Source organism: Abrus precatorius, unplaced genomic scaffold, assembly GCF_003935025.1.
Source record: "Abrus precatorius isolate BTA unplaced genomic scaffold, Abrus_2018 Scaffold4, whole genome shotgun sequence".
Classification (NCBI taxonomy): Eukaryota; Viridiplantae; Streptophyta; class Magnoliopsida; order Fabales; family Fabaceae; genus Abrus; species Abrus precatorius.
This window is the reverse complement of record NW_020874384.1, coordinates 9,547,762-9,562,060: the sequence shown is the minus strand read 5'-3', so window position 1 is coordinate 9,562,060 and position 14,299 is coordinate 9,547,762. Positions and strand designations below refer to the sequence as shown.

General features: G+C 29.2%; 2 protein-coding genes across 2 annotated transcripts; one reads left to right on the top strand and one right to left on the bottom strand.

Annotated features, from left to right (window-relative positions):
* Positions 1 to 9,416: 9,416 nt before the first annotated feature.
* Positions 9,417 to 11,537, bottom strand: LOC113865218 (chloroplast envelope quinone oxidoreductase homolog). The gene is made up of 4 exons (XM_027499627.1): positions 11,369 to 11,537; positions 11,149 to 11,293; positions 10,981 to 11,072; positions 9,417 to 10,600 (listed from the first exon to the last, which is right to left on the bottom strand). Exons 1-4 carry the CDS (start codon positions 11,432 to 11,434, stop codon positions 9,911 to 9,913), a joined length of 993 nt encoding a protein of 330 aa, XP_027355428.1. The 5' UTR covers positions 11,435 to 11,537; the 3' UTR covers positions 9,417 to 9,910.
* A 1,314-nt stretch (positions 11,538 to 12,851) lies between these two features.
* Positions 12,852 to 14,160, top strand: LOC113864312. The gene is made up of 4 exons (XM_027497901.1): positions 12,852 to 13,282; positions 13,382 to 13,435; positions 13,514 to 13,639; positions 13,753 to 14,160. The coding sequence occupies exons 1-4, from the start codon at positions 12,917 to 12,919 to the stop codon at positions 13,930 to 13,932; spliced, it is 726 nt and encodes a 241-aa protein (XP_027353702.1). The 5' UTR covers positions 12,852 to 12,916; the 3' UTR covers positions 13,933 to 14,160.
* The last annotated feature ends 139 nt before the right edge of the window (positions 14,161 to 14,299 follow it).

The following is a 14,299-nucleotide window of genomic DNA, read 5'->3' as shown; positions in this document are numbered from 1 at the left end:
AGGTCTTAACATTGACAATGTTCCTTGAGTCACCCTCATATAGAATCCTAGGATTTGTCAGTACACTATCACTGAAAATCAATATTTTCTCTTTATAATCAATAAGGACATGATTGAATGCCAACCAATCCATTCCTAGTATGATGTCCAGCTGAGAGAGGGGTAGGCAAATCAAATCTACCAAGAAATTCCTACCATGGATTATTATAGAACAACCTAAACATATGTACGAGGTTACACAGGCTTATCTGTAGGGGTGGATACTACAATATCATATGGCAGGACAGAGATAGGCAATTCAAGGCATCGCACACAATCCAAGGAAATAAAAGAATGCGTAGCACCAAAATAAATAAAAAAACATCAATGATTTCTCTTTCAGGATGCATTTATCTTAGATGAGATCATCAGACTTTGATGCTTCAGAGCCAGTAATAGCAAACACTTTACCTTGGACATTGGACTTTGATCCACCACTGCTCTTAGGTGCTGGCTTGTTGCTCCCACTGACACTTCTGCTCCTTTGGGGTGCAAACCAAAAAGCACTAATTAGATGCCCCATTTTTTCACAGTGACCACATGCAGCAGTTGGTTGTGGGCAGTTTCGGATCATGTAGGGTCCTCCCCATCGAAAATACTTCAATAGTTCTCGAGGGATGTTAGAGATGTAGCTACCACCCCTGCGAGGTGCAATCCCGCTCACCTGAGATTGAGTTGGGCTTGTATAAGGTCTCCTTTGAAATTTTGAGGGCCTTATATCTTGCCTCACTAGTCCTCCACTTTGACTGTGTACAGACTTTCCCTTGAAATTTGCTTCATAGACTTAGTACATGCTTACCAAGGTAGGGAGGGCAGTTACTGGGAATACGCTAACAGTCATGCATATATCAGCTCTAAACCCATTCTCAAATTGGGCACACAGATCTTCATGACCACCTTCATGCTGGAAATAAGGCCAATATTTCATTAGCTCATGAAATTTGGCAACGTACTACCTTACTAACATATCTCCTTACTTCAGCTTGAGGAACTCCTGTGCCTTTTACTTCTGTAAATCTCTTGAGAAGTAATTTCGTAGAAAGCAAGTCCTGAATGCCTCCCAGGAAATATATCCCTTTTTCTTGAGTCAGGGTTGGGTTGGCAAATCTCCATTAGTCTTCAGCTTCTCCACTCAGCATGTAAGTAGCATAGCCCACCTTGTGCTTGTAACATCCCTATTTTTGTATCAAAGATAATTACATTTTTATGTTAAATATACATGTGGTTGGATATCGAAAGAGTTTAAAAGGTTAGAACTGTAAGATTCTCGTTGTAATGAGAGTAAGGCAGTTAGAGAGATCTCTGGAATCTCAACCTAGAATATTCTGAAGCATTCTCGCTAGAGTGAGAAAAAGACAAATCTAAATTGAATTCTTCATGAAAAAGACAAATCTAAATTAAATTCTTCATGAAAAAGACAAATTCAAATTAAACTCTTTATGAAGAAAACAAATATAAATTGAACTCTTCATGAAGAAGATAAATTCAAATTGAACTCTTCATGGAGAAGACAAATCTTAATTGAACTTTTCATGAAGAAGGCAAATTAAAATTGAACATTTCAAGACAAATGCAAATTGAGTTAGATTTCCTCTAAAACTCTATAAATAGGTGGTGCTATGGAATATGAACGTCACATTTTCTTATCTTTCCCTTGACGTTCTCAAACCTCAAATCTGAACTTTTATCCTTTTCTTCAAATAAAACCCCTTTAAACTCCATTTACTATTCAAATATGAGATTATACATTCATACTAAGAGGTTCGAAGAGAAACTTTGATTCTAGAGCAAAATCTTTGATTCATCTTGTGTGAATCCTTATTTTAAGGTAAGAGGGCTCTACTTTACATTTTGTTATGTATATTACTTATGTTCTTATAAATCTGGTTATATACTTGATTATATGTGGAATAATCTTTGTTTTTGTGAAAAGTAATTAGTGAATAGTGAGAATAATTGATAGTTTATGTGATTTGATGATGAATATATGAAAATATATGGTGAAAATGTGTTATTATGTTCAAATAGTGCAAGATAAGGTATATTGAGGATGAATGATATGATTTTGTGATTTTGTTATATGAAATGTACAAAGAGATGAATCCTTCATGTTTGAATATATTGTGGTTCATGTAAAAATGATGTGTGTTGTGAATATGCCATGGTTTAATGTATATGATGAAAGGTATGTAGAAATATAATGAAAAATATATGTGAACATGAGAAATGGCATATGTGAACATGTAAATATACTCAAAAAGAGTATAAGATAGAAATGGATATGATGTAAATAGTTATAGAGATACACTGGGGGTGGAAGATGGAGACGATATAGGATATCTTGGGACAATGCAGGGTGGTGAGTGACTTCAGGATTGTGCATGAAATATTATGTACGAATGCACCACATGGCCCACACTCGTTTTCCGACTTGACTCTGACCATTACCTTTACTAAAAGGCTGTCTATTGCATGAGTTGTATCCATATTGCATTGGGCCATCCAACAACTACTTTCATGGATGTGTAAGACCTCAGGATAGAGGCATCGGAAAACTGTGGCTATAGGGCGTGGTGAGCGCAGATAATGAAAAAGAAGATGTGAATCTGTGGAATATAATATGTGTTTATGTATTGAGATAAGAACTTGCTTTATATGAAACTTTGATATGTAATACCATGATGTTTTCTTTAATTGTGATAAGATATGTGTTATGATGAATATGTATTATGTATGAGTGGTAGGGTAGAGACTCACCCTTACACAATATTTTCAGGAAACCAAGACGAGTAATACCAAGCTCACAGTGCATGGATGGATAAGAACTGTTATAAGACTTAGTTATTTTGAGTTATTTAATGGATATTTTTAGTTCTATAACATTCTTTTGAAACAGTTGTAAAACAATTATTTTCTTTGTTGCAGATGAAATTTTAGAATCTTTATTCTCTAAAATACTTATGAATCAATAAAATTGTACTCTATGAACCTTATATCATTTCATTATTTCTTTCTCATTAGAGAGTTTTTGAAAGAAATTTACTTTATCATTTAAATTTTTCATAAAAATTTGTATATATATAAAAAATGAATATGAGGCGTTACAGTGCTCTTCACGGTAGCCCATCACATTAAAGATCTTTTCTATGTCTGCAATTCACTGTTAAGCTCCTTCAGGATCAAACTTTCCCTCAAATCTCAGAGGGTTATGTTTTGTAAATGATGATAGTCCTCAGTATTCTGCTAGCTCAGCATCTTGATTTTGTACTAGAGCTTCTAGTACTTGAGTCATGCAGTTCAGAATTTCATTCGTGACTCCCGTAGGTCTACCTTTACCAGCCATGATTCTATATTAGAGAAGTCAGTAAAACTCATCAACAACCAATATTCACGCCAGCGCGCATAAACAATTAAGGCAAACAAATCACACATATTCCTATTGGGAGAACTAAACAGACTATTCTAACAATCAATCAACCAATATTCTTGTTAAGCAAGAATATAAAGGCACATAGCATAGACAACTAGTCTCATACCCAATCCAGTTTGGAATAACTGCTCTGATACCAAATTGTAACATCCTTATTTTATTTAAAATAATAAAAAACTAATTTCAGAAATAAGAAAGAAAATTTTAGTTAAATCCATTTACCAGCCGAATATAATAAGTGAAATTATAAAATATTCTGTTTATTTTGCTTAACTTACAAAAAAATTAAATGACAAAGTAATAAGAATTAAATCAATTTTAAGAGGAAACATCAAAATAACATTAATATAAATTGTTCTTATAATGTACAAGATGTTAACATTTGCAAAATATACATCAAAATACATTAGGACTCGTTTACAATATTTACAAAATACAAAATATAACTAGTCCTAATGAGCAGTCTATCCACCAAAAAGACTGATGTGTTTATTGTATTTCTGAGGGATCAGTATATAATGGATTATCTTAGAACCATGTACGCGAGGAATCAATATAGGTGAAAATTGTGTGTAACAACAAGATCTATGAATTTGACTGTACGTATCACTAAAATACAGAAGAGAGAGATCAATGAAGTTTAATCTCAACCATTAAATTTGAATTAAATCTTGTTTTACAAATTTCATTTTACTATCTTTTATCTAATTGCAATATTACTAAAAAGAACCTACTCCAAAATCACCCAAATTGTAAATGACTTAAAGAATTAAATGTCTGAAAGAATTTAATCATGTTGTTCCCTGTGGATACGATACTAACTCACTACTATATTTCAAGTTGTTTTTGGTATTTACATTAAGTTGTAACAGGAGTAAAGGTTGATGTGGTAGCATTGCTAAAAGAATTCATATATGTGTTCACTTTGGGAATACTAAAAAATGTCGAGGCTAGATACCTCCCTAGTGACGCACAACTTGTATGCCCAGAGGCAAAGCCCATTAAGCAACTTGCTCGATGATTTAGTTTAGGAGTGAAAATGCAGATAAAAAATAAGATAGAAAAATTGTTGCAAGCGAAGTTCATTAAACTAATACAACATCCAGAGTGGTTGGCAAATATAGTTCTTGTAAAGAAGAAAAGTGGGAACATTAGATGCTGTGTAGATTTTTATGACCTTATAGATGATTCTATTGTATTTGTAATTTTGTCAAATATATGTTTCTTTTCTACTTCAAAATTTTAGTAATTTGAAAGTGTGTATATGTTAGTTGCAGTTTTATCCTTCCTAAATTTATTTCTAATTTAATAGTTTATAATTCACCTTGTGTAGAACAATAAAAATACATAATGTGGCCTTTGCCATGGAGTAGAAATTATTTGTGATATTTAATAAAAAAAAAATTAAATCTTCCCTAAAACTATCTATCAATATATATATATTATAACTCATTAGATATAATTTAAATGAATTAACTACACTTATTTATTATTCTATGTATTTATAATAAAATTTATAAAATTTATGTTATTAAAATTTGAAAGGTTTAAAGTCACTTCTATTAGAAGATTATTAATTAGTTTAATCTATTATATATTTAAATGTGTACTTCTAACCCTAAAATATATTTTAAATTAAAAAAATTACATTTACACAATAAAAAAAATTAAAAAATTATTATCAAATATTAAAAATAGGAAAAAGAAAAATCTAATAAATTTCTTGAGTTACCTTTTTTATTGAAAATAAAATTGTATCTTTACTTTAAGTTATATTTAAATTTGAATGGTATTAATTTAAATTATTTTATTAATTAGTTTAATATAATCTATATTTAAATATGTACTTCAAACACTAAAATGTACTTTGAATTAAAAAAACTATACTTACACAATTATTTTTTTATATTATATATTGTTAAATTAAATTTATGATGAAAAGATAAATAAATTATAATACATATGAAAAGACTATATATAAAATTAACTGCATTTACTTATTACCCTATGTATTTACAACAAAATTTATGAAATTTATTATTATTAAGATTTAAAAGGTTTAAAGTCATTTCTATGTGTTGCATTTACAAGGTTTAGAATGTTTAAAGGTAATATAAAAATTACTTAAGTATAAAATATAAATAAATTCACTATAAATTACATTAAAGTAAAATTTAGTAAAATTAATTTTAATATTTTTTATAAATTAAGAATTAAAATTATAATTAATTTAAAATGAATAATAATTTGCAACTTGACAAATTAAAAGAAACTCTTTAAATATTCAAATATTATTTAATGGACGAAAATGAGAGAATTTATAAACCTGATAGATGCAGTAATATCATTTTAAATCTATTCTATTTGAATTGGCATTTTATCCATCATAATTATTATGAAAAAATGTTTCCAGTATTTAAGAAAAATTTATAAAAATTATAATTATATAATGTTAAAAACGATAATAACAAAACTGTTGCGAATGATATTTAATAAAAATTATCAAATTTATTATATATAAAAAAATTTTTAAAAATTCATTATCAAATGTTAAAAAATATAAAAAAGAATATTGATTAAATTATACAAAAATATTTTTATAAAAATTTAATGAAATTCTTGAGTTACCTTTTAATTAAAAATAAAATTATATTTTTACTTTAAGTTTTATTCAAATTTAAATGTTATTTATTTAAATTATTTTATTAATTAGTTTAATGGATTTTATACTTAAATATGTAATTTAAACTCTAAAATATACCTTAATTAAAAAAACCTACACTTACAAATTTATTATTTTATATTGTATATTGTTAATTAAATTTTTGATGAAAAGATAACTTTTATTATATTAATTTTTTATTATCTGACTTTTCATATATCAATAAGTATGATTTATATAAGTAATGTTTGCATAACTTTTAAAAACTTATCCACGTTGTCTTTATTATCTTCTTTTATCTTTATATTTTACAATTATGTCAACTTTCAAAAGTTATTTATACATGTATTTTTTAGGTTGATATTTTTTATTTTGTTTCACTAAGTTACATTTATAGATTTTATTTTAATTTGTTGAATAATCATAAAACTGTATTATTTTAAAGTAATATCATATATTAAATTTTATTTTTAATTGACTAAATTGTATTAAATCTATCATTATTTTTTTATCTAATCTAACCTACAATAGTATAAATTTAACATAATGTTGTTGTATTTTGTATTTTTCTTATTAAAAATATATAGAAGTGACTTTAAACCTTTTAAATATTAATATTTGTATTTTTATTAAAAGATTATTATTTTTAGTAAATTCTAATGATGTCTTTTATATGTCATTGTATACTAATTAACATCTCGTTGATTTATTTTTAAATTTTTTAATTGATTAATTTTTTCTTTTTATAAAGTAATTACATACAAACTTCAATAGGACAAGTATTGCTTAATATATTAAAAGAAGGAAAAATATACTCCATAAAAAAATTTGGTGTAAAAGAACAAATATAGGTTTGTTGTAGTTGAAAACAATATTTTTATATTACAATTATATACCACAACTATTATTAAGGAATGAGACCTTGATGATAACATAATTTCTTACCATATTTTTGAGTTTGTAAACTTTAAAGATTTAAAAAGTTATCATGTAAATAACGTCTTAACAAGTATTTTGTTGTAAAACTTTACTAAAATTTATTATATGATTTAATTTATTAATTAGTTTCCTAAATTTATTTATTTTATGAATAGATATGATCAGAGTGATCATGCATACAAGTTCTATTGAAGTAAAAAGAACTGTTTAGGACAAGATTAATGGCATAACACTTCAATTACAAGACATCATATATAAACAACTATTTTAAAGTTATAAATTATTTGGAGAAAAAATAAAGTCAAAGTAACATTGTGAGATGATTATATTGCACTGTTTAAAAAAATAATAATAAAATAACATATCTAAGGTTTCAAAAATTAATGTTACAATAATTACATCTACTTCTGTGAATGATATTTGTATTATCATATTTTTAAATATTGTATTTAAATAAATAAATTATATATATATATATATATATATATATATATATCATTCCTATTTAATTATAAAAAAATATGAGCGTATATATCATAGATAATATTTCTATTTTTATATCAAGATCAATAAATATTTATGTCAATATTGACATATTAGAATTTACTCATTTTATAGATTTATTCTAGTATTAAAATTATTTAAATTTTTCTTATTGTGGTAATTATTAATAATACTTTACTTTTTTTTAACCAAATTTTTAATTATTCATTATTACTTTATTGTAGGAATTTCAATTATGTGCATATCGCTGACAGTCTTGATATTACAAAATCTGTGTTTTTTCTTCAGTTGAAAAATTTCAAGAACAATATCTGAAATATTTCTCTTATACTCAGTTCTTCTTATTTTATTCTTTAACTAATTTTTTTAAATTATTTTTCTGAATGACATAATTTGTTGTATTACAATTGTGAACGATATATTGCTTAAAAATAGTTGATATTATATTTCTTGCCCCTATTGCAGAAAGAAAGTTTCTTTTATAATTATAAATTTTAATTGTGAATTATGTTATTAAGATTTTGAGTACCCAATGATAAAGTAATTAATTTATTGATATAGTTATTACGCTATGTGTTTTAATTTTAAAATTTTAATATTAAAACAAACTAAATTATATATTATTATCTTTATTTATATATATATATATATATATATATTACATGTTTCGTCTTGAGCTTGATATTAAAGATTCTACTTATTCGACTATATTTGTCTTATTTAATGAAGTTGTTGAATAATTAACATAAAAGTAAAGTTAAAATACCTCATTGCAACCTTTGAGATTATAAAGAAATGTATTGTTAAGATCTAACTTATTAAAAAAATATAATCATTTGGTTGATTATATAAATAAAATATATTAAAATAAATAACTATTTTTATGCAATAATTTTTGTTAAGATGATGGTAAAGGGTTAAAGTTGTGAAGGAAACTTTAAATAATATAATTACTTCACATACTTTTCAAATAAAAATGTTGATTTGCTCTGAGGAAAGCATAACTCTTATGACAGGAAAAGAGAGAAGGAGATGGAGAGAGGGATTAGTCAAGTCTCTAGTATCAAGTGTGTAAAACCTTTATATATAATATAAAGTCTAAAAGATAATGATTTGACTTCCACAAAATAATATTTTATCTATTAAAAAAATGACTTATCCATAAATAAAGATAATCTTCTATCATCAATTTCAAATTTTAGATTTAAATTTAAAATTTAAATTCAAGTTCAGAATTCACTCCTTTATTCATTTCAAATAAAATTAAAATAAACTTAGTCAACTTAATAGGCAAAATAACAATTTCAATAAAAAAAGAGGATAAAATCTCATTAATAAAGTAGTAAAATGACCATTAATTAAAAGCATTATTTGTCCTCAAGCAATAAAAGTATAAAAATAAAAATGCATTAAATCTCATCTCAAAGAATCCATAAAATACACACATGTAATAGACAAACATATTTATCACATATGAACTTTCATATTGATAGACTTAATTTTTTACTTATAAAGTATTTAAAAAACAGCTAATTCAAATGTTTAATAAGGGGAAAAAACTTCATTCAATATTTTCTAAAACATATTCTATGACTAATTATTTTGAGAATTAAAAGATTTTTAATTGATTATAACTTGAACAAAAGTTTTAACACAAAATCGGGTAAGATATAAAAAATAAATTATACACTTTCTTTTTAGTTATTTTATTTTTATTTTGTTCTACTTACTTTATTTGTTTTCCAAGATACATATAAAATATATTCCATTCACGGGAAAGATGTTACATCCGAAGAGACAACCACTTCATATCACTAGAATGCTGAATAAACATCAATTAACATGAAAACCAACTAAACATCAGAGGAAGGGAAAAAAGTTTCTCAGAGCAGCAGAGATTAGCAGTTTCTTCTTGCTTCATAAGGAAGAAAAAAAAAGGTAAAATTGATCGCACCTAAACGAAAATCAAAGTAACTTAATTTTGTCCTATGTCCAACCTAATGCGTCTTTCAGAAAAATACACAACCAGAATTTAGAACGCTTATCCCTCACTATATGGAGGTCGAGCGGTCCCCCATTAACACTTATCACCACGGAGTTCTATGAATCTAGGCACATTTCACATAGGGTTTATCTTAACCCGTTTACTGAATGCACAAAACCACGTAGGAATGAAAAAAAAAACATATCGTCATACACAAACCAGAAAGAGAATAAATATTAACTTAAAATCCTTACAACATATGATATGCCCAGTTATTCATTTCTACTTGTTTTCACAATCCTTGTACAGATACGCAGAGACTTGAAATACAACAACTCCACGTAAACTGTACCTATGGCTCCACAATAATTTTTCCAGTAGCGTGGCCATCAATGCTCTTAGCCCAAGCATCTTCAGCTTTGCTCAAAGGAAACTTAGAGTCAATTACAGACTTAAGTTTTCCATCTTTCAATAATTGAACTAGATGATCCAGGCCTTCACGCTTGACATTTACGAAATATGGCACCAGCTGCTTCTTAGAAAAAGTAAGTTTCTTCAGAGCAAAAGTCAAAAATGTTTTTGGGGTGGGTGTTAAATCAACTACCACCCCTTTTTCACTCAGATTAGAATCAAAAGTTGACCAGGGTATTCCAGATGTACAATGTATCACTGCATCATATTTCCTACCAGATGGACTCCTCAGTGCTGCCCCCTCTGGGGTCCTGTAGTCAAGAACCTCATCTGCGCCTAAGCCCTTAACAAAGTCAATGTTGCGAGCCCCACAAGTGGCTGTGACATGGTTGTTCCCTAGTTTTGCCAGTTGAACAGCATAGTGACCTACACCACCTGAAGCAGCAGTTACTAAAACGTTCTTGGGCTCGCCAGTCTCATCAAGCTTGACTCCTGCAACTTGAGTGAGGGCATCACGAGCAGTGAGACCAGCGATGGGTAAACCCGCAGCTTCAGCAGCCGAGACTTCAGACGGTCTGGCAGCTGTTAAGCTCTCACTAGCCACAGCAAACTCAGCCAGTCCACCTCCATACTGTCACTCGGCATAAACAACCAAAATGGATATCACATACCAAACATTATAAATAACAATATCATGCAGCACATACAGCTGTAACATGCCATTTATTTCTCACTGAAAATCACGGAGCATCATCATATGTACTCTACATTTGTACTAGATTTCAGTTAGACACGCAATACACTTCCATCCAAGGTATTGTTATCTTTTGGCCGTCCTACAGACAGAGTATGACAGCAATAACACAAGCATCCTGTTTAACAACTATTCACAGCCTCTTCGGTGAATTACACGCCTCTACTTGTTAAAATTCAGACAATCTACTATTTCTAGAGATAAAGATGTTACTGAAATGGGAAATTGGAATGAAGAGAAGCATGAAATGAAATTACTTGATGAGTGAGTTTGGCAACGACTTTGACGCCAACTTGAAAATCTTTGACTTGCGTGCCAATCTCAACTATCTCTCCGGCGACATCAGTGCCTGGTTGGATGGAATTGCATGTTAGTTACAGAAATAAACGACGGAGGGAATTAAGAGTTAGGTATAGATTACGTACAAGGTATGTGGGGAAAGCTTCTTGGAAGAAACAAAGGGCGCAGAAGGCCTTTCTGAATCGTCCAATCGATCGGGTTTATGCTAATTGCTTCAAGTTTCAGTAAAACTTGGTCTGGCTCTGGAGTCGGAACGTTAACTTCAACGTGCTGCAGTTCAGATTCAGATTCAGTTACCACCAATTCTGTTAACCGATAAGTGAATTTCAAATTTCAATCACTAACCTTCAAGCCATTGGATCCTCCCCCATAGGCGTCGTACTGAACCGCGTGCATCACATTTCTCGCCATCTCCCTCTTCCTTTTCCAATTCAATTCATCTCACTCCTTTTATATCTCAAAACTACATTGCTGGATGTGATCACCTCACCTACCGTATAAGTTCTTGTTCAATTCATAACCGCAGATTAATTTAATTTAATTCTTCCAATTTTATAAAATTAATAAAAAAAAAATTTTAATTTTTAAAAAAATTACTTAATAATCATAATTTTAACTATTATTTTTATAATAATATTTATTTATTTAAAAAATATTTGTTTTTTTATCCTAAATTAATTTTTGTGTATGAGAGTATATCTTTGTCACGTACTCACGTGTTATCACTTTGTTGATTAATTTTATTTTGAGGAGAATAGTCAAAAAAAGGACTAAATATTATAAATATAATATAAGTGATAGCATAGTTTGAGTATAAAAATCATAGCGCGGGACGATTATAAAAATTATAATACGTTTAAATATTTATTTTAATTTTTATACTATTAATTGTAATTTTTACGTACATTTACACGTTTTAAAAATATTTCTGAACACATATTTAGTCAAATGCAGTCAGATTTATCTCTTTTCTTTTTTCTGGTTGAAGAAATATTATAAAAAATAGTAAATGCCTTTAATACGTATGTTCTTTGCATATTTTTGCCTTGTGGGAACACGATAGCTTCGTCTTTCTTCATCGAATTCGGGTGAAAGCTAGAAACCTACACGTGGCATACACGTACACCATATATTTATCGTTCGCATTATTATTTATTAATTATTAATATATAATGGTTGATTTTTTTATACGTGACAAGAAAAGTATTCTATAACAAGAATACCAGTCAGATTTTTTAATTTTTTTTTCCAAAACTGCTATTATTACGAAGAATAGTAGCCTGTTGGAATTCTAAAAAAAGTATAATTAAAATTATTTGTTTACTTGAGGTATTTTTTGTCACAATGTGAATTTAAAATTAATAAAAAAATTATATTATAAAAATACCACATTTTAAAAAGCATCCCAAACTAAAACATAGGTTTCAAACAATATTTTTATAAAATGTTTCTAAAAAATTGATATTTTGACAGTAAAGCCCCAAAAATTATATGCATTGAATCAGTTATTATCGACTCCTTCATCTCCTCCCATAGATGGAAGGTTTGTTGCCAATTGCCAAACTTTCCGGTATGAATACAATTTTCATGGTGATGAGATTAAATTCTATTCAATTAAGTATCGTATTTTATCAAATTCTTTTATATTATTTAAAAAAATTAAGACGACATTTTTCATGGGAAAAAAAAATTAGATTATTTTAATTTTTTAAAAATTTATATATTATAAATTTTCATAAATCAAAGCATTATATTCGTTATATTCTCATAAATTAGTTAATAAATTTAGAAGTAATAATTAAGATTAAGAAAGTATACCGAGGCATGTAATAAAAGGAATAGAGGAATTTAAGTAGGGTGAGTTGAGTGAAGAGAAGAAAGAAAAATAGATAGATGATAGGGGGAGGAGGGATGGCGGCCACCGCTGTGGCTGGGCGGTGGCAACCGCCAAACATTAGGGTTAGGAATGAGAGGAAAAGAGTAAGAGTTGTGAAAGTGAAAGCCTTTGGAAAGGGTAATAATATGAATATGGATAGGGTTTTGAAGGAGGCATGGCGAAGTGCCAACGATGGCTTTGAGCGCTTCCTCTTCGAAGCCAAGAAGACTGCGGAGCGCATCGACCGCCGTTATTCCGTTTCGCACCGCCTCTCCTCCGTCGCCAGGGCCGCCGCCGACCGAGCACGCGAGATTGATCGTGACTTCGAGATTGGACAACGGTACCGCGCTCTCACCATCGATTTCCAGAGAAACTGGCCCAAGGTACTGTAATTAGTCGTCTTTTTTCTGTTTGATAGATAGATTAATAGATATATCTTTTTTGTATTCCATAGTATTGTTGTATATTGCATTGCATTGCAGTACAGGAAGCAGCTGAGTAGCTTTCTCGATAGTCCACTCGGAAAGAGCTTTACTGTAAGTATACATTATCATTCTCTTCCATTCCTATCTCATTACATTCGCAAATACTCAGCTTCAATTTTCCCTTTTCAGACAATTTTCTTCCTATGGTTCGCATTGTCTGGTTGGCTTTTTCGCTTCCTCATTATTGCCACGTGGGTACTTCCATTTGCTGGACCTCTTCTCATTGGCACCATAGCCAATTCCTTAGTTATAAAGGTACTTTCACTGCTATTAAGACTATATGGTAGTGGTATACTGTGTCTCAAATTTTCAGTTCTCTCGATTTTATTTTAACCTTTTTATATTCTGTTTTTATTGAAATTGGATAGGGTACCTGTCCCGCTTGCAAGATGCAATTTGCTGGTTACAAGAACCAAATAATTCGATGTACAGGTTGTGGCAACATTGTGTGGCAACCCAAAGGGGATTTCTCTTCCAGAGGTGGTAGAAGCGCCTCTTCATCCAAGTCTGACCCTGATATTATTGATGTTGACTTTGAGGAGAAATGAAGACATCACCAGTTATCACTCTCCATTTGCCTTTACAAACAGATGAATAGACAATGCGTTCAGCGACTGCACATTTATTCTGTCTTCACTTTCTTTATAATTCAAGTTTGTTCTTACATAGTTGCTGTATGAAGCGCTTACAGAGTTAGTTCAATTGCATCCAAATTTGTAAATCTTTCTTTATGTTATGATAGCAGAGATGGGATGGGGAGGAAAAGGGAACAAAAATATCAAAAGAAACAGCCTGTTCTTAGCTCCAAACAGTTTCTGGAGCCATATCGTCTAGTTATGAATGCACGCAATATATAGGCAGGAGACATCATTTTTGCGTCATAATGTTTGGTTATATAGAGCATTTCGTCGTCAT